This window comes from Hoplias malabaricus, chromosome 7, assembly GCF_029633855.1.
Source record: "Hoplias malabaricus isolate fHopMal1 chromosome 7, fHopMal1.hap1, whole genome shotgun sequence".
Taxonomy (NCBI): domain Eukaryota; kingdom Metazoa; phylum Chordata; class Actinopteri; order Characiformes; family Erythrinidae; genus Hoplias; species Hoplias malabaricus.
This window is the reverse complement of record NC_089806.1, coordinates 33769340-33790848: the sequence shown is the minus strand read 5'-3', so window position 1 is coordinate 33790848 and position 21509 is coordinate 33769340. Positions and strand designations below refer to the sequence as shown.

Below are 21509 nucleotides of genomic sequence, written 5' to 3'. Positions count from 1 at the left end.
AGTCCATTTTTTTGACTCTGCACAGTTTGTTTTCTCCCTTTCACCCTGCTCTTCAACGGTCAGGACCCTTACATGTCCACCACAGAGCTGGTATGATTTGGGTGGTGGATCATTCTTAACGTAGCAGTGATATTGACGTGGTGGTTGTGTGTTGTTGTGTTTTGTACTGGTATGAGTGGATCAGACACAGCTGTGCTGCTAGAGTTTTTAAAGCCCTCTGTGTCATGCTGGACTGAGAGTAGTCCACCAACCAAAAATATCCAGCCAACAGCGGTGTCCTGTGTCCACTGATGAAGGACTAGAGGATGGCCAACACAAACTGTGCAGCAACAGAAGAGCTGGTGTCTCCGACTTTACATCTGCATGGTGGACCAGCGATGTAGGTGTGTCTAAAAGAGTGGACAATGATTGGACACTGTTTAAAAATTCCAGCAGCACTGCTGTGTCTGATCCACTTGTACAAATGCAAAACACACTGACACACCATAATGACGTCAGTGTCACTGCAGCACTGAGAATGATCCAGCACCCAAATCTTACCTGCTCTGTGGTGGTCCAGTGGGGGTCCTGACCATTGAAGAACAGGGGGAATCTGGGCGAACAATGCGTGCAGAGCAACAAGTCATCTACAGTCTGTAATTGTAGAGCTAAAAAGAGCTCCTGTATGGTTAGTAGTGCTGAGAGAATTCATTCTGCCAACCAAAAAAATCAAAACACACATTGTATATAACGTGGGCAGCATGGTGGCGCATCAGGTAGTGTCTCAGTCACACCGCTCCAGGGACCTGGAGATTGTGGATTCGACTCCTGCTCCGGGTGACTGTCTGTGAGGAGTTGGTGTGTTCTCCCCGTGTCCGCATGAGTTTCCTCCGGGTGCTCCGGTTTCCTCCCACAGTCCAAAAACACACGTTGGCAGGTGGATTGGCAACTCAAAAAGTGTCCGTAGATGTGAGTGAATGTGTGATTGTGTTGCCCTGTGAAGGACTGGCCCCCCTCCAGGGTGTATTCCCGCCTTGCGCCCAATGATTCCAGGTAGGCTCTGGACCCACCGCAACCCTGAACTGGATAAGGGTTACAGATAATGAATGAATGAATGAATGTATATAATGTCTTTACACACATTGAACCCTTACTCTGCTACTAGTGAAGGTACAAGCTTTGTTTAAAAACAAATGTCAGAGAGGGAAAAGCGACAACAATATGGCATCACATCCGATCCTAATTGGCCCAACAGATTTGAGTGTTCACACGGATAATGCCAGGGGGCGTCCCATGGAACCGAACAGGGTCTAATTAGAAGAAGAGTATTTATAGTACTTTCTCTTCAGGCTGACTTTTCTTGTGTATAAAACCAACACAGGTCTAGCATGTGGCATCTGCATTTGTGCAAGTCTTGTCAGAGAAGGTAGTGACAGGCCTCTAATCAACTGGACACCACCACAGGAGAAATAGAATAGGACTGCGCTCCGTGTTTGATTTACTGTCCTGTTACCTTGTCGTGACAGGATGTTGGTGGACATCTGCTAAGCCTGTGAGAATGTCAAACACGCTCTGTTTTCATATCTGTCTGACTGCGTTATGCTGCGTAAGATTAATGTTCAGCGCGAGAACCAACTGAGTTTTCGATGGTCGTAGTCTTCTGTAACTTAAATATAATGTAAAACCAAATAAGTGCAGTGGGTAATTACTGAGAGATGGGATAATGACGGCCTACTAAAATCTGTGTGAAGCTCTTACATTTCATGACTCTTTCCCCCAGTTATATAATTCTGAGCTCGGTCTTTTTCTGAGCTGCTGATTGACCTTAATCTGCAGGTTTTGAGACAGCTGGATAAGTGTGCAAGAGGCATGAACTTTAAACAATATAAACCTCTTTTTCCACAAATTAACACAGCTCCTTGGGGACTAATGAAATGTCTGTGACATGTTTTGGTCGAAATACCACAGGGATCAAATAACACAGTGCTTTTCTTGTTGAGAATGAGCCTCTGTTTACTCCAAGCATGAGAGCCCAGGAGTGAGGAGCCGAGGAATTTAGTCATTTTTACATTGTTCTCTTGTTATATATTTATGTATTTTATACATATATATTCCTTTATTTTACACAGTACTGTGCAAAGGTTTTAGGGATTATGAGATTTAAGAAGCTATTTATCTGAGCAGTAAGTGTTTCTTTGCTAAAAAACAAACATGTTCATGGCCAACATTAGAATAAAACCAAATAACTTTATTCCGGTAAGTATTATATTCTCTGTGTGAATGTGTTGGTTTAACTTTTTCCAAATCTCTCCGTATTATTTGAGGTTATCATCCAATATCTAGTTTTAGCGGTTAATAAATAATGATTTTAAATAACGTCTGCTGTTGATTTAACAAATTCATGCAATCAAGGAGAAACAAAACATTGTTCTTCAAACTCACTCTCACCTACGACTTTATAGAAAAAAGGTTATATTATATTTGTTTGTTTTATATTATTATTTTTTTGTATTTACTGTGATTATATCTAACTTTATACAAGCACCATGCTTACTCATATTTATATTTATACCAACAGTTAACTAACATGAGTTTGTTATTGACATGTGGCTGCTGAACTGCACTGGACTGGCTGAGGGAGTAGCGGGCAAAAATGCCTCTAGAAAACACTGCTTATGTTAAGATGTATATTATAGGGATGTATTAGATTACAGCGTCAGATTTTAGACACAGCACATCAAAAAAACATAAAACAAACAAACAAAAAAACCCTGTTTATCTGCTCTACAGCAACTGAACCTCAGTTAAACTGGCTACAGCCCAGAAAAATGACAACTTCACAAAAATTAAACTTCATATTACTCATTATTCATGTGTTTTGCATCAACTTCAGTGTTAGTGACCATCTCAAAACGCAAAAATAAAATTTTGTAAGACTTGTAAGAACTGGTTAACACTCTACTGTAGGTGTTTCTCCATAAAGCTATATGAAATACCATAACAACTGACATATACCTATATAAACCTTTCTAAATGCGTATTCCAGCAAGTGGTAGTATTCATAATAATTTTCAGAGTGAAACTGTCTAAAGCAGCTTTTGTAAATGAGCCTTTATATGAGTTATAGATCATTAAGTGCATCATAAACCATAAATTGATTTAAACTGTGTACGATATTCTTGATGATATGGCAAAACACTGAAAAATAGTTTTATTAGTTTCAAGAACACACTATTGCAACTAAATAAACGTTATATAAATAGTAATTATATTAAATGAAATATGTTTTTACTTTATAATAATAACCTGCATGATGTAATTATCACAATATTGATTTTTACATTATTTTAAAGCAGCCCTAATATATACACACACATATATAAATATATATAAAGAATATATATGGGTAAATTAAATGTTAAAGTAAAATATTTGGAGTAAACAGAGGCTCATTCTCAATCGGAAAAGCACTGTGTTGTTTGATCCCTGTGGCATTTCAGCAAAAGCATTTGTAAATCATTCACCCTATGTTTTTCTTATCTTAAGTGCTTTGTAATATTAAAATGACCATTTTTATTTTGCTTTTAAAAATACAAATAAATTTATGTATAAATGTGCTATGTTCAGTTGTTAATATTGAACATCACCATCTTTAAATCGTCACACCAAACTCACACATACTTTGGATACAATATTATCCCCAAGAACAGAACAAATCAATGCTTTTAGCAGCACTTTTCCTTGATGAAACTCATAACAAATGCAGTGACGAAAGAATTCTCACTTGCCATTTTCAAACTATTTAATTTTTAGTTTATTTGTTTATTTATTTATTTATTTAATGAAACAACAACTGTCAGTTTTAATACTATGCAAGAGTTACCATAAAATGATAAAGGAGCAGGAGCATATTTGAATTTGGAATTACAATTAAACAAAAAAACACATTTGTACAGCTAATAGATGTTCATGTAGGTTTAAGTGTCAAGTTAGGTTCATGTTCAGCTGTCATTAATTCTTATGTATGTGATTACATACAATAAAATGTCACCAGAATTTTTCCTGAAATCTGCTAGTTGTCTCCTCTCTAGGAGCATGTATACCGAAAGCCAATTACAATCATTATGCAGTTTTGAGGAAAACATGTTTGATTTATCTCGCTGCAGAAATGTGACGCTAATCATCATCAGCTCAATTTTATTCACTTGTTTGTTTACTTCCCAGGCAAAAACACAAAAGTCCATGGTGTGAAAGGCACAGAACAATTATGCGCCCCCTCCCTACCTCCCTCTCCCCTCTTCCTTCTCGCAATTAACGTAATCCAGCACAGCAATGGAAGACAACAATCATACAGTGCACCTACCCATGGCGAAGAAGGGGATCCCGAGCAGCGTGGAGTTAAACTTGCCATCGGAGATGAAGAAAATGCCGGCTGCCGTCACGTTGGCGATGCAGATGGTCAGCACGCCCAGCAGGCCCAGGAAGGGCTTGCCCCGCAGGCAGTCACGCATAGAGCTGGAGATGGTGGCGGCCAGCAGCACAAGCACTAGGCTGACCAGCACCTCACTCTTGGCCAGAACGCCTGTCTTGTGAAAGTCCCTCCATAGGCTGAAGGAGGTGAGCGACTGAATGTACAGGTCCTGGCTGGACGTGGCCAGGCGGTGGGCCAGCTTGCAGAACTCGTTCTCCCACTTCTCGGCAATGGCGTCCTGCACCACTGGCCGCAGATTGCGGAGGTAGTAGGTGATCTGGACAGCACGAGCCGACTTGACCTGCTGGTCTCGGCTGTGTGGGGCCAGGACCACGCTGCCCAGCTGGTGGCCAATGAAGGCCACTCGTCCATCCTGGAGATAAAACAGACCAGATAAGAACGTCAGTCGATTAGCCCTAATGGCTAATATAGGGGTCATATATGGAATCTTTATTTATAATTGTAGATAATATTTTTTTAATATGAATTATTGTATTAATTTGGTTCTGTACCCAAATATTTAATTATTTTTTACTAAATTCAGAAATATACATTTTAAACTTTAAGTCAAGCATTTCTATTAAGAACTAGAAGATTAGATTATTATTTGAATTTCGTGATATGTAATTGTTGTTGTTTGTTCTGTTACACATATTTCATTGTGTAACTCGCCAAAGAAACACTGGGTAGTATTTTTACATCAAAATCCATTAGCTAGGCTCTGGACCCATCGTGACCCTGAACTGGTTAAACAGCTACAGACAATGAATGAAGGAATAAATTAACTCTAGGGGGAGCACAGGAGCAAAAATATAAAATATTAGGTAGTGTCCATTTAAATATGGAGTGTCGGTGTTGTGACTGTGTGAATGTGTTAATTCACACAAGTATCCACAAGGAATTATATATATTATGTTACATATATAATAATAATAATAATTATATATATATATAAAATTATAAGAGTTAAACTTCAAAAGTGACACTATGAATTTAATTTTGATTTAATGATGTTTAATTTTGCATTAAAACAAATTTCACTCTAACTCATCCCAAACTACCCCCTGATACTCCATCATCCAGAACTGATTTACACTGCTTCTCATTTAGCACAGCTTAGCTCAGATATTTCTTTAATACATGCATTTTAAAGTCTGTTTGAAAGGTGTAACATGCACTATGCATTTGGTAAGTCATTGTATACTTAAAATATAAAGTTTTACAGCAGAAACTACCATAGTGTTAAATTATTTTTCACTCGAGACACATCTGAGGTCTGCCAAAGATAGATGACAGATATTTCAAGCTGAGATGTATGACGTGAGTTGCCAGACCTCAGGTTAAAAAAAAAAAGAAATTGTTGCCTTGGACAAACGAAGCAACTGCTTTTTGGCACATCATGAAAATGAAAAAAAAAAATGACAGGCACCCCACTTTCACCCACAGCGCAACTGGAAATAGCACATTGCAGGAATTAGGAGGCCAGAAACTGAAAAACAAAATCAATGAAAAAGAACATTGCTACTAAATGTTAGTATTATTATCACAATAATTATTTTTAATGAACTTTCACTGATAATTTTCATTACAATTTTCACACTAATAAAACTGATCACCACACTCACAGAATCCCATGAAAAAGCCCAAAGACCACACTGTTTGTCAGACATTTATCTGTGTCCACATAGAGGCCACGTAAACCAGGCCCTCAAGACAAACTGCAAAATGCTCTTACAGTGGAAGGCCTGAAAAACCCAGCTATCATTCACAACACCTCATCTTTAACAAATGGAAAAAGACTGCAGTGTTAGAAGTGCCACTGTAAACTGTGAAACTTTTTAATGCAGGAAAACAGCCTCAAGATGTTCAGGTAACTCAGCTCCCATTTTTGTTTCTCAGAAGCCAAGTGACTCTTTTGTTCAGTGGTGTATGTTATTACACGTCTCTTTCATTGGCTTTACTGCTGCAGCTGCTTATCGATAAAGACAATTTTAAAAATGTATGGGAGAATAAACCCTTAAAATGTAAGGACGTATTGATCCTGAGTTGTATTGATATTGGGCTGCCATTAGCAGAAATTGCTTGGTGTTGAAATATAAGAATCTGTACCAATCCTGTAACAAATCAAGCCTGAAATAGCACATGCTCACGTTGTTTGAAAAATACAAAGTCCAAACGTTTACGTTCTACAAATATTGATGCTTCTCAACCTGGTGGGAATGAGGTGGATTTGGATATAGCCTTTACAGGAATACATTGATAAAGACAGCAGCAGCCAAGGAAAATACACGTTTAAATAGCAGCCTCAATGCTAACAGGACTAATCGGTTAGCAGCAGTGTTCTAGCAGTGATGTTTGCGCACTGTGTTAGGTAGGTGTGTGTACCTGGTTTCACTCACGTTGTGGGTACTAATACATTTTCGCACGCTCACATTGTGGGGTATTGCCTTGCTGGTGGGGACCACAACCTGGCCATAACGTAAGTCATTATTTTTTACGGCGAAGACTTGGCTCAGGTTAGGGTGAGTATCTACGAAATGAGTGTAAGCCTATGTAATGTCCCCATAATGCATGGAAACAAACTCACGTGCGTGTGTGTGTATGTGGCGGTGGTTTCCACGGCTTTCCCCGAGTGCTGCAGCTGATTCATAACAGCACACACACACACACACACACACACACACAGAGTGAGAGCCGCAGTAGCAGTGGAGTGTTTTCATAATTAGTGTATACCACAGGAATGGGGAGGTAAATCACTAAGGAATCCTCACTAAGGAACTAACGCCTCATTTGACCGTTAGAACGTTTCTGGCGTGTTTGTTTTTAAACGTTTGCAGCGAGGCTACCAACAAGGCACATCAGTCGGTGGCGTGTTTTTATGAATGTGAGCTAGCATGGGCAGGTGCAGGATTTCCTCGGTGTCCTCTACACCCCATTTACAATGGAGCTCGGTTCAACAGCTCCCTACAACTCGATGGAGACCGTGTGTGTGTGTGTGTGTCATAGGGATAGAGAATGTTTGAAAAACGTACGTTGGAACTGCAGCAAGAATGCTTGGAGACGGCGTTGGAGAAGAAAATAAACCACGAATAACAGCTAAAAACAGTGCTTGAAATATTTGAGTGAAATGTGTAATTCCATATTAATTAAATAGCCTTATAATTACTGCAAAAAAAGCGTGTAAAACGTAAACGCGCTGAATATTGAATTCGCGTGTAACCTAAGCGACCACGTTTATATGAAGTAGGCTAAATATAAAGCACGGTGAAATAGACAGAGGGATATTGGGATATTCCGGAACATGCTTGCTGCGCTTGAGGCGGGAAAATGATGTCAAGCTGCTCTAATATTACCTAGCCAAACTTTTGAATGTTCAGCGTGAAATGACCTCAGTGTTTCCATCCATTTTATATGCGGCCTTGAGTTCTGTGTAGCGCTATGTTCAGAGTCAGTCCTGGCTTGAAGCAACTGCTGTGGTGCCGTAACGTTACGCTGGGAACGTAACCTTACATGAAACTTGTGAGGAACTGCAGCATACTGAACATTCGACCAAGTAACGTTACAGTTCCAGCGCGCGTGAGGAGGCAACAAAAGGGGGGCGTGCATGATGTAGCGTGTGTCGTGTGTTAGGGAGGGGGAGATTGTGTGTGTGTGTGTGTGTCTGGGTGGTGGTGGTGGGGGGTATTTCCCGTACCTTGAGCGTGGTGTTGGGGTAGCTGACGGGCACCTTGTTGAAGGTGCTGTTGCTGAGCACGGCGGCGCGGATATCCTCGAACACCGCGAGGATGTCGTCGAGCACGCAGCGGCGGTCGCGGTGGCGCAGCACGCAAAGGTGCGCGAAGGTGTAGTTGAAGCCGCGGTGGCTGACGCGCAGCTGCAGCACCTGCCGGTGCACGTGCAGCACCTGCTCGGCGAGCTCGAGGATGTTGCCGCGGCCGGCCCGCGCGAGCAGAATGAGGCGGCCGTAGCGGCCCGGCGTGTGCAGGTCCGAGTAGAGCTTGTGGCGGGAGCGCTCGATGGGGAAGAGGCTGTTGGCGAGGCTGCGCTCGATCTTGGCGAGGCTGTGCGCGGGCGCCAGTAGCGCCTCGAGCTCGGTCTCCGGCTGGAAGCGGCTGAGCGCCGCGCTGCCCAGCACCACCGTCAGCACGGCGGGGACCGTCAGGAAGAAGACGGGGTGGCGGCTCACGAACAGGCCGAGCCAGTAGAAGGACGCCTTCAGCCCGCGGTGGATCGCCTGCCGCAGCATCCTCCTCCTCCTCCTCCTACTGTCCCTCGCTCTTCTGTCTCTCTCCTCTTCCTCTTCGCTTCTCTTCTCCCCTACTCCTCCTCCTCCTCTGGATCCGGCTTGCAGATGCCCCGCGCTTCGCTGTCAAGCACATGTGACACGTGGCTCTGATTTCTTTTGCCCCCCTCCCCGCCCCCCTTAGTCCGTTTAAGAAAAAGAGAGATAAGAAATAAATAAAAAAGAGCCGTTCGATACCTGTTGTTACAGCACCGCAGCGTTGATCAGCCCCCGTTTGGTTTCATCTTCCCTCCTTCCTTCCCCTCTTCTTTGCTTCCCTCCCTCCCTCCCTCCCACCCCCCTCCAAGCTGCCCCCACGTTTCTCAACGATGTGTGCGAGACTCGTTCTGCCGCAAGAGCAGCGGGAGCAGCAAAAGCACCTCCCGATGTGCATGCGTGCTTCATTCTGCACTCCACGAAGCGGTGGCGCCTCGCTTAATGAAGCTGCACCGCGAGCACTGCAAGGGGTGGGAGGGGGCGCGTGAATGTGTGATGGGTGGGGGGGTTGTTGGGGCAAGCTCTGTGGCGAGAATCCCAGTGGTTGGTGAATGACACTTAACTCGCCCTCCATTTGCATACCATATCTCACACAATTCACTTTGCATTCCCCCCATCCCTCAACCAGGGCACTCTCTCTAGCCTTGGAGTGGCAGGGGGCTTTAACTTGTTTTGCTTTTGACGTGGTGCGTTTACTTGGGGCTTCCATGGCTTAAAGGGGACATTTTATGAAAAATAAATACTTTTTCAGTGCATTAGCTCATTAACCAACAATCCTATACCAGCCTACAAACTAGAAAAAGACAACCCAGTCATTTGGGGTTGGCCTATGTCACAAAACATCAGATAAAACAAGCCATTCTGATGTGGACCTGTGTCTTATGTCAAGTGCAGACTCTTGAGAGCAGTGTTGCCAGACCTCAGTCCTGTTATTCATCTCCAGATGTCTGTCCGTCACCGTCCTCCTTTTTGGAGCAAATTAGTTAAAATTTCCACACATTTTATAAACACAAATGTCAGAAAAAACACTGAATTTAGAGGTAACATTTAACATTTTTGCTCTTGGGCTCCCTCTACAGTTGCAGAGTCTAAGTTACAGTACTGTCCTGAAACCAAGGGGGTATGGGGAAGAGGGGACAGTTTCTTACATATCTCCCAAAGTTACATAGTTCAGTTTCTGCAGTGCTAAGCCGAAACAGCAACAAGAGAGGCTCTATACTCCCTATTACAAGTCAATGAAGCATCACACTAATTTTGATGTAATTTTGATGTACAAATACTACAGAACTTGTTGATACAACATTATGTGATTGTACTGCCCAATCTCTGCTCTGACTCTCAAGGCAGAGCTGCACCAAACTGAGATATTTTATGTTATCTCTGGGATAATGTTCTCATCTTTGGGGTCATGGAAGTGGCCACCCCACTTTAGAGTTCTCTGACCTCTGTGTGTGAGCATCTCCAGTCACAGTGCTGGACTAGTTACAACATGGATGAGTGCTGTGTGGGCCATGTGTGCCAACAGTCGTGATCCAGGCTTGACCTGGGTTACAGCATGTGTTGTAAGGCCCAGTTTTTGATTTGGCCCAGATTTGGTTTGCAATGCACCATATACCTGGCCCATATAAGGTGGACCTGTGACTGAGCTGAGGTAGCCAAACTCTCCTTAAGTCAATTTTGTCATTCAGGGCAAAATGTAGAGTAGGGGGTTGTGAAGGAACAGTGCTGTCACCTCCTTTAGCATCCACAGCCGAAGTGACCTTGAGCAAGGCACCTAATCACAACTGCTTCTAGGGTGCTGTGGTGGCAATGGCGATAAAACCATGTTATACGTTTCCTGGCAGAAAAATCATAATTCTTTGTTAAATGCATGTGGAGCATTGAAAATTGCTTTTCTATTAGAAGTGATGTCCAAGAATAAGCCATCCACCAACATCTGGGATTGCCTGGATCTCTTCCATGCTACTAGTCTTTATTGTACACCGGGACAAATAGGCCGCTAATTGGTAAAGCATAGTGAGCAACATTCATGCTCATCAAACAGCAGACTAAGATCCATCCATCCATTATCTGTAACTGCTTATCTAATTTAGGGTCGCGGGGGGTCCAGAGCCTACCTGGAATCATTGGGTGCAAGGCGGGAATACACCCTGGAGGGGACGCCAGTCCTTCACAGGGCAACACAGACACACACACATTCACTCACACACTCACACCTACGGACACTTTCGAGTCGCCAATCCACCTACAACATGTGTTTTTGGACTGTGGGAGGAAACCGGAGCACCCGGAGGAAACCCACGCGGACACGGGGAGAACACCTCACAGACAGTCACCCGGAGCGGGAAAGCAGACTAAGATTTTAATCCTAACTAGGCTGGAACACCACACTGTCCTCGGGCAATACTCCTAATATTTTAGTCTACTGTAGCTCTGTCATGACTTATAAAGTAATTCCGGACAAGTAAATTGGTCAAATGCCACAAATGTACTGTTGCAAATATCTACAAGATATCTATATTTAGAATATTTTGGTTCCTCCAGTCTACTGAACATTTTCAGAATATTTATTCAGACGAAGAACCCTATGCAAAACCTGCAAGAGTCAGAGAGTGTGCCAGTGCTTGTGGATGACACTTTCCTTCGATGGCTCTCGATTACCAATGCATGAAGGGTTGAGAATGTATGCCAGGCTGAATAAAAGGTGGAGACTCAAGAGTGGAGAAATGCCAAGACCTCATTGAGGGGTTTGTTTGGTGGATGTGTAAAGCTATTGCAATTCTCCTGAATTGTAACCTACACAAAGATCAAGAACCCTGAAGAACCCTGCCTTTATAAGAAGTGTATAAAAGAGGGACTAGTGAGAGTTCTGGTGTCTGGTGGAGAGCAAAGCTTTGAGCTGGCACTTGATTACTAATGGATGAAGAGTTAATGCATGGAAGGCCAACAACATTGTGAAGGGTCTGAGCGAAGAACCATCTGCAATATCAGTTAAAGCCACTGGAACTTTGCTAGGATCATCTCTGAGATCAAGAACCCATTGAAGAACCTCTATATTTTAAGAGCATGTAAAACAGTGTTTAGAGTGAGTTGCAGTGGTGAATAACACTTGATTTGACTGTTACAACAAAAGATAAATTAAAAAAATCAAGAAGTAGAAAATGGTAGAATCATTTTTAACAGTTTAATATTTCTTTCTGTTATTCATTCATGTTAGTTTAAAGACAAAACATTAGCATAAAACGGCAAACACCAAATAGCCATAGACTATTTAGAACTACCTTGAACTAACTAGAATTCCATAACCACCAACTCCACCATCTTAGCAACACCCAAGCAACCACCTTGGATGCAATCGGGGCCACTTACCAACACACTAGCCACCATCTTGGATACCTAAGCTGCCTCCTAAAATCATCTTAGCTACCACTAGATCTTATAGGGTTGTAAAAATTGTTGACAAATTCTTGACGATGCTCTTTGTTAGTTATAGTTTTATTCATTACACTGTTAAGTTGCTAGTTTTTTTTGGTTTGGTTGGTACACAACATTACTTAAATGGACATATTAAAAAAACCCTGTAAAATCAAGATTGTCACCTAGATGAAGTGCTCCATAAAGAGCCTGCTTTTTAAAAGGTGAATAGATTAAGGGCTAAAACCCCAGTTGCTTGTGGATTGGCAATTTTGTGTTAGGGTGGGCTCAAGGCAGGGTATGACGTATCTATGGACCATCTACAAGATCCCAGTGACAGCAAGTGTGCAGTGACAAGAGTTGTTGATTAATTGTTAATTAATTGATTTTGTTTTTTGTGTGTTTTAAAGTAGAGAGGTCAATTATTTACCAGGTACAATTATTGCTCAGGTTGCCTGTAGCCACAGTGTACTCACTCATAATTCATCACTGTTGGAACAAAACCTTGTAACATACTTTTTTTACCATAAATTATTGTGTTGAAAAATTAAAATGCCTCTTTGTTCATTATATTCATCCAGTTTTACTAGTCTGCTTGTGCCCCCAGGACTCTGAGGAACCCCTGGAACTCGGAAACTCAAAAGGTGGAATCTTCTGGCCAGGGAAACCTTTCAGCCCAGAGGAACAGGAAGAATCTTATATCAGTAATGTGTGCAAGGAATTCCCTCTTAAAAGGGCAAGGCCAAATTTTCTTGGAGTTTTTGGCCCAAAATATCTCTTTATCTCTTTAAATAGTATTAATTCAATCTTGTGAATTAGGTACAAAGTAGATATGTCTGTTTAGAGTCTGTAGTAGGGGTAGATGAGATTATTTAAATTCACTACATCAACTTCTAGCAGAGAAAGATCAACCAAAGGTTCTTTCACCCTCTAAAGCTTCTGCTAACAGAACTCAACTAAAAACGTTGCTCAACATCACCCTCTACCGTTTTTACGAACAAAAATATAAACATCGCTCAACATTACTTTCTAAAGCTTATACTAACAAACATCCAGTAAACAAACATTGCTCGCTGCCACCCTCTAAGTTTGAGAAACACATCAAATAAACAACTTCGCTAATTGTTGCCCTGTAAAATGTTATTAAAACAAACATTAAAAATCTATCACACTCTGCTTTTTTCCTCTGACCCCTGATGTGTGGTCTGAGGGTTGCGATGGGTCTGGGCCCTACACAGGATCACTGAGAGCAAGTCAGAAACATACTCTGGACAGGGCTCCTGTCAATCACAAGGCAAAGACATGAGTGACAGTGACATTACTTGTTCTCATTGTGTTACAGTGCATACAGAGATTGTTATACTCTGGTCTTTATATTATACTCTACCACTGAGCCACAGCACAAGGTTCTAATCATCCTTTTAAGGATCTGGAAAAGCTTTTCTACTCAGTTTAACTGTGATTTTTAACTCCTAAGTTAACTTTTATGAATGGGCTCCTTCAACCTCAACCTTGGATTCTGTAAATTAATATTTCTTAAAAAAATGGCTGCATCCTGCATTTGTATTATTATTATTAACAATCTTGGCAGCGTTTCAATTAGGATATGCTATCATGAGCGCTTAAACACTAGCAGTACCCAAAATCAAGGAGGCGTTACCTTCGCATTTGGAGCTGTATTGAAAGTGCTCCCTAAATTGCCATAATTGATTCTTGCTACACAGCAAAATCTGCAGCGTTAGATTAACTCCCACAGAATTAAACTGAATCCAATTCCACTCAGTAGGAAGGAATGCCACAGTCTTTGGAAACCTTTAGTTGGTGAATTTACTGGGTTTGTTACAAAGACGACCAGGTATAAAATACATGAACCGTAATACTGTATCCTACTTAATTAGTGTGCTATATTTGCAGGCCTCACTTTGGTACGTTAGTATTGAACAAACAGCTACACGGCCTAATGGCTTTAAAGAGAAATGCTAAACTGAAAATACTGAGAGACATCTTTAATACGAATTTAATTATCATTGTGCATCCAGCAACCGAAGCAGAAAAACAAGACCTCTAATGAAAACTGGGGAAGCATATCTATCATTTACATAGATTCAAAATCAGAAAGTAAATATGGATGGCAGCATGATGAAAGGGATCTCTCTGGAGAATCAGGGTGTTATATAAGGCAAGGCTTGAGGTACAGTATAGTATTTTATAGTAGCCTTTTCTAACAGTATGTGTTTGCTTTTTTCTGAGAGTATCACTGTTTGCTGAGCTGGTTCCACAGTGTTACACTTTATAGCTGTTGTTATTCACTTACTTGCAGTTCCAAAATGGGTGAATGTTCTATTATTGTTTTAAGGAGTGTACAGCAGCTGAATAGATGGAAAAAAAGCATAATATAGCATATATATATACACACATTCTCTCAGCTACACTGTGCACTGGATCATTTTGTAGTTCTACAATTACAGACTGGAGCCCATATGTTGCTCTGTATACATTGTTTGCCCTCTTTTACCCTGTTCTTCAATGGTCAGGACCGTCACAGGACCACCACAGAACAGGTATGTTTTGGTTGCTGGATCATTCTCAGCGCTGCAGTGACATTGACGTGTGTGTGATGTGCCAGTATGAGTGGATCAGACACAGCAGTGCTGCTGAAGTTTTTAAAGCCCTCAGTGTCACTGCTTGACTGAGAAAAGTCCACCAACAGTTGTCACCCGGGGTGCACAAGGAAAGAGGTGTGAGCAGAAGTGGAAGTAAACCTACTGTGACTGAGATTCAATGCGATTGAACACACTGACGAGGAGAGTAACTAAACCTGAGGATGAGCAAAACAAAAACAACACAGTAAACGTTAACAGAATGAACAATGTCACTAAAGGAAAGAAATGAACAACTAAAGACACCTATAGGACAAATTCTGATTAGGTTTTCACATTTGTTTTCGTATTTGTTCATGTTTCTATATTCTTTCTTTGTCTTTAGTAATGTTATGTAAAAACCTAAACAGACAGGGAGAACACCAGACACCCAAGCATCCCAACAGAGAGATGGAGGAACAAACAGAACTAACTAATTAAAGAAACTGAACTTGAAAACACGAATCATGAATGACTGACAACCCTGAGACCGAGAGTAGGGTTTATAAACTATAACAAATAAGGAATAGCTGGGAGAGTCACATGTAAGGAAGAGGGGCGTGGCTAGAGAAAACACATGGGCTTTTTATCCGAATTGTATGCTACAAACTAATACTCTATGAATCACGAATAGGCAGACCGGACCCAAACGCTGTACTATCCGGTCCTGGACCAGTAACTGATAAACTATTAAGAGCTGTTTCATTTTGAACTTCTTCACGGGAACTTTAATTTTGAATGACTTTTCTAGTCATCATGGTTCAGGTTTAGTGCTCTAGGAAATTACCTGACTAATCACGTGCGTTTCTGCATATCATGTGAGGCTACTCAGCCAATCAGATTTGTGCATTATGATGAGTGCTGTGACTCAAATGAGTGACACACACAGAGCCGGGCTTCATACAGGAAAAATAGCCTTCAGCAATAAGAGCCAATCAGATTGCTGGTTATGGAAAAGCAGTGACGTCAACTGCAACTACAAAAGTCATTAGTTTGTTTAAATTGTTTTTATTTGTAAATTTTACCTAAAACGAGAAAAGGATATTTTATTTAGAGTATTTGTTATTTATAATTATTAATAAATGTTTCTGAAATGTAATTGAAAATGTAATTTGACTTGACATGTGGTTGTTAACTACATAAACTACATTCAGTTGGCAACTACATTTGATGAACTGTTGCTATGACAACACACGTCAGCTGCAGCTGAAACAGTGCCATTGTTTCGAGGCTGAAGCTCAAATATTTCCCTCCACATTGCACAGTGCACAGAGTAGGTCATAACAGTTTCTGCATTAAAAAAAGTGCATTTTTCAGTCTGTTAATAAAATGATTTATATTCAATATAAGCTTCACATTACCCTTAGAAGTATTTTTAAGTGCACAGTTGGGATGTACCAAAAGAACACATATGGATAGAAATACAGGAAAACAGGACAGAAACATAAAAGAGTGTGGCTGACATCTGACAATGGTGCAAAACTGAGACATGCACATAAACAAAATTAATGCAATTAATTAATTTTCTTTATGTTAATTGTCCTTCATTTCTCATCCATGACAGAGTAATACCCAATTTAGTGTTAAATCATTCTATCTAATGTTGAACCCGATTTTTATTAGATGCACAGTTGTGCCCCATGACAGACTGGCAAGCACAGGGTCCAACTATATATTTAGAGAGTAACTAATATGGGAGTTTGCAGGTGAAATGGGAAAATGGAGCATGAAGGAGTCATCCTCTGAAACCGGTAGGAATTGAAGCCATAAATATCTGGTTAGGGCATTTATGGAATCACCCGTTATGTTTCATGGTGCCAGAACATTCCCTCAACCCTAATCCAGGCCTAAAGCTGTATGAATACCTTTGTCCTTTTCTTTAATTACAAGTTGGTTATTTCTCCAGGGTGCAGGGGCTGACTAAATTATAATATATAGTTTGCATCCCTTGGGAGCGATATGGGGATTTGCTCTCAGGGTTAATGATGTGACGAACATATGAACCAGCCTTCATTCATTGGCGATTGCTATGTTCATTATGTCGTGTACTAGTGACAGCCACTTGCTTTAGTTCATGATAAGAATCCATTAGATTGTGGATTAAACCTTGTTTGAATTGGCCACATCTAGAAACTGTACATCACAAAATCTACAAAAGAATCAGTTTCTTGTCTTTTTTTTCTTTTTGACTATGAAGAAAAGTCACAAACAAAAATACAGAAGGGCAGAATGTCAATAGTATACAAAATAACTTCATTATGCTTATAACTATGTAATCAATTAGTAATTACATTGTAAAAATTTGTCAAATACAGTATACAGGAAAATATACAACAATAGAAAACAATAAATATAAGTATCTAAGATTTACAGAGTGTATAGGTTATTCCCCTGATATTATTATTGAATACCACAGCTTTCTGTGTAGCCTCCTGGTCTTTGCTATGCTTATTTCAACATTATAAACCCATTATAAACCCATTCTTTCATGCATAGGATTTATTCAGTTGCTGTAAGATATTGACCTTTTCTTCTTGTCTCCAAGACAGGCTCTCATTCTGTTTATCTTTTCTTATTTGTGCTTTGTGTATTATTTTAATGGATTCCCCCCCTCATGAAAGTAATTTTCTGCACGGCTGATCTCATACCACCCCAGCGATGGCCTGTAATCCTGGAAGGCAGCTCCAATGGCCCAGGCAGAGCTCCACTAGCTAATCAGCTCTATTCATCACAACAGGGATGGGAGGGCCACTGGGTTTACAACCTCTGGAGCCCTGACTAGGAGCTCAACTCGTCATTACCCTACAATCCAATGGGTCCCTTGTGGCTACAGAAGGTTTTTTGATTGGGCAAGAGGACTGTCAATCAACTGGCTTGCAAAGGAATGAAGTTGACAGAATCTATGTAGGACTTCATTCCTCCAATGTTGTTGGCTCCTCATATCTCTGAAGGTTCCTCTGTAGACTTTATGAATGGCGCAGATGTAAAGGTGACACAGCAAAAACCTACATTCATCTCCTGCCCTTCCCTTAACTCTCCCCCTTCCCAATCCCTTACCATGGTGTCTTAACGAGGGTATGCTAGTGATTAATGTGTCTTGTTCGTACCTGGCCGCTCTTCCCAGTCCCCCCGACCAAGTCAGTGCCCCACTTTTCTTTTATTTGACGCACCCGAACACAGTAATTCAACAGCCTCTTATGTAATTTCTACCTTGTGAAATGATTCCACACATCCACATCATGCCTTTCAAGTTTTGAGTAAACCAATTCAGGTAAAGGGTGACTGACTTCTCCTCAGTATTCCTGCTAAGCTATGTGTTACCTTCACAGCAGTTATGGTGGTCTATTCCTGTGACTCCTAACTTTGGATTTAAAGGCCTTTCCTCATTTAAAGAAACAGAGCCTGAGTGGAACTAACTGGTGTTACCAAGATAGAAACATTTTGCTAATATGTTTAAATGGATAAAGAACCTTGACTACACCTCATATCACTGGGGTAGATAGATAATTACATCAGTTTTCAGGTGACGGTGACCGTCCCCTGAGTCTCAAATAAAATTGTCATTTTATTTTTAAAAATATGTTCAAAACACTAACATCTTCAACGTCTTCTCACTTGCCATTTTCTAACTACTTCATTTATAGGTTATTTTTGTGTTGAACAAAATGACAAGGAGAGCCCTAGTGCAGCTTCTACAGGCTTAAATGCAGACGAGACTCTGGGCGTAAGATTAGGGGTTTTCATGGCATTTGGGGAAACTCACTCATCCTGTAGCAATTTTAATACAGCCCAGATGCATAGGTTTTGTCAGTAAGGAGACGTATAAAACGCTTCATTACAACCATCCAACAGCCATTACAACTCACCCAATCGCCACAGGGCTTAAGAGCCTAAAGTGTAAGTGACTCTGATTGGTTCTTTGGCAGACCTAACATCAAAGAGTCAGACTTAGTCCTGCTCAGCTACAATCCAGCAGAAGAAAACTGCTGAAGAATCACTGCATCATTCTCTCTGCACCACTTCAGAGCACTTTTACCCCTAAGCATCCAGATAATGGTTAGAAAAGTATGAAAATGAGTGGACGGTGGCTTTAGTACGTGAGGGAATGGCATGGGAAAATAATTCTAATGTTTCCTTAATAGATATTTTGATTTTAGTTGCTTTATTTTGTCATATTGATGAATTAAACCTACAAAAATTCAATTGATTCAAATGAATCGTGTTGAAATTACTTTAAACCATTAAACTTTCTTTACACAACAGCCTTCAGTCTGAGGGACAGAACTACAGTACTACATACAATAAATGCAGCATTTAAAGGAAAGAGGGGGGAAAACATTGTAAACACAGGGCATTCGTGAATCTTGAAGTTGTGTCAAGTCAGGAGTCAATTGACAGGTGACGTGAGTCCAACACTTACCTTCCACTGGCATTATCTACTGAATATCAAATAATAGCACATGTATAATTAATAAAGTGGGCAGGTGCTAAAGAAAAAAACCTATTGATATCTATGGTAGCTCATTTGGAGTCAATGAATTCCCTGCTCTTTGTTGAGCAAATGAAAATATATTGAAGTTATAGACCATGGTAACTGATCGTATGCTACAGATATGGCAGAAAGCAGATAGGTTTGGAAATGCTGAAGTACTCCTTTAAGCCTCGGGTTTAAAATAGAAGCATTGGCTCACTTGGCTATAAAAAACTATATTTTAAAGCATGCATTCAATAGGTCGGGAGGTTTTCTTTTATATAAGTATGGCTAAATGGCTGGTGCTCACAGGCTCTGCATAGGCAATGTGACTGGATGCTGAAGAATATGGAATATGAGAGAGAGAGAGAGAGAGAGAGAGAGAGAGAGAGAGAGAGAGAGAGAGAGAGAGAGAAAGTGGGGCAGGGAGGAATCCCAGATTTATGCAGTCTCAGTGGATAGGGGCCTGCAGTCACAGCTTAATGTGCATTCCTTGCCAGTGGCCTTTGCCAGGTGCTGCACTCGTGAGAAAGGGAGACACACACACACACACACACACACACACACCTATTTGGTGTCTGGACATGAGGTCATACATCATATCCCTTATAACATTTTATGAGTTTATGTAACAAATATGACCAATACCTGAGCATTTCCAGCCTGACTTTTCCCATTAGAGTTGTGTTACTGTGCCTTTAAGACTGACAGATTGTCACTACCCAATGAAAAACACTGAATGTCCATTTTCAATCATTCTACAGCATTCTAATAGGTGGACCAATAAATATCCGCTTAAATGGTCTTTACACTCTCTTAAAATCTCATTACAATTTAAGAACTCTATTTTGATTGGCTGCCCTGCATTGAGTCTCATTCAAAGAGGCATCAGGCCTGAAACACTCTTCATTTTTAACAGATAACTTTCCACAAAATTATTACCTATATGGCTAAAAGGAGCAGTACAGATATTTGCAACATTTCTACATGTTGAATTGTGACGGGACTGATGCCCCTTTACTGTGTGTCCCTGCCTTTCGACCAGTGATTCCAGATAGGCTCTGGACCAATCACAATCCTGAACTGGATAAAGGGTCACAGACAATGACTGAATGAATGATTTGTCATGGTTCATAGTAATTCCAAGAAAACTCCTGACCACTGGTCCTTTAAAAAAAAAAAAAAATATTCAAAGTCTCTTTACTGTACTCAGAAAAGAGTTACAGAAACAGTGCTGTAAACTGTTGTGACAGAACATTACACAACGCTACAGTTTGTAAAAATAATACTAATAATTATAAATAATAAAGTCGAAGCAGGTAGTGTCGCTTGGAGGGACCTGGAGGTTGTGGGTTCAAGTCCCGCTCCGGGTGACTGTCTGTGAGGAGTGTGGTGTGTTCTCCCTGTGTCTGCGTGGGTTTCCTCCGGGTGCTCTGGTTTCCTCCCAAAGTCCAAAAAAAACACACGTTGGTAGGTGGATTGGCGACTCAGAAGTGTCCGTAGGTGTGAGTGTGTGTGTGTGTTCATGTCACCCTGTGAAGGACTGGCGCCCTGTCCAGGGTGTGTTCCCACCTTGCGGCCAGTGATTCAGGGTCGGCTCTGGACCCACCGCAACCCTGAATTGGATAAGGGGTTTCAGACAATGAATGAATGAATAATTAATTATAAAATTATATATATATTTATACACACACACACACCGTATATTCATTCATTATCTGTAACCACTTATCCAGTTCAAGGTGGCAGTGAATACACACACATACACACACACACACACACACACACACACACACACACACACAACGATCTGAATGTAAACACACATGAGCAGACATAAAGCTTTGAGAAATGTAAATAAACATAAATTCCACTGAGTAAGAGGCTACAATCTGCCAGACTTCCTGCAAGAGAAAATGGGTCCAATAGAAATGACAGTAGGACCAATTAGTATGTTGGACGTACTGTGGGAAGCACTGCATGTTTGATGAGTCCAGATTGCCAATAAATTCAAGTCCAATAAATATGCTTCTCGAAAAAAATAGTGCTTTATGTCTCACTCTGTTTCACAGAGGGGTTGCAACTAAAGCCTGGAACCGCTTTAAAGGAACCGTTTGGTGAAAAATCAAACACACATAATGTTTTCTGTTTACCCCAAATGTAGTGGATCAGCCAATACGCTTTAGATGTCCAAATATTGTTACTTTAGTTCTGAAGTAAAGCTGTAAAGCTAATGTTTTAAACGCGTAAAGTCAC

The 21509-nt window shown here is 41.0% G+C and overlaps 1 protein-coding gene across 3 annotated transcripts in view; it reads right to left on the bottom strand.

The window, feature by feature from the left end:
• The window catches only part of ptchd4 (patched domain containing 4), a 42952-nt gene extending 34226 nt beyond the window's left edge, over nucleotides 1–8726 (bottom strand). For all 3 annotated transcript variants that reach the window (XR_010803915.1, XM_066677459.1, XM_066677460.1), the window contains exons 1-2: nucleotides 8145–8726; nucleotides 4343–4823 (exon numbers count right to left, since the gene is read on the bottom strand). Coding sequence is in view for 2 of the 3 variants with exons in the window: in XM_066677459.1 (XP_066533556.1) it covers nucleotides 4343–4823; nucleotides 8145–8696 (1033 nt within the window). In the remaining variant the exon portion in view is untranslated. The remainder of the gene's footprint in view (nucleotides 1–4342; nucleotides 4824–8144) is intronic.
• Between the last annotated feature and the right edge of the window lie 12783 nt (nucleotides 8727–21509).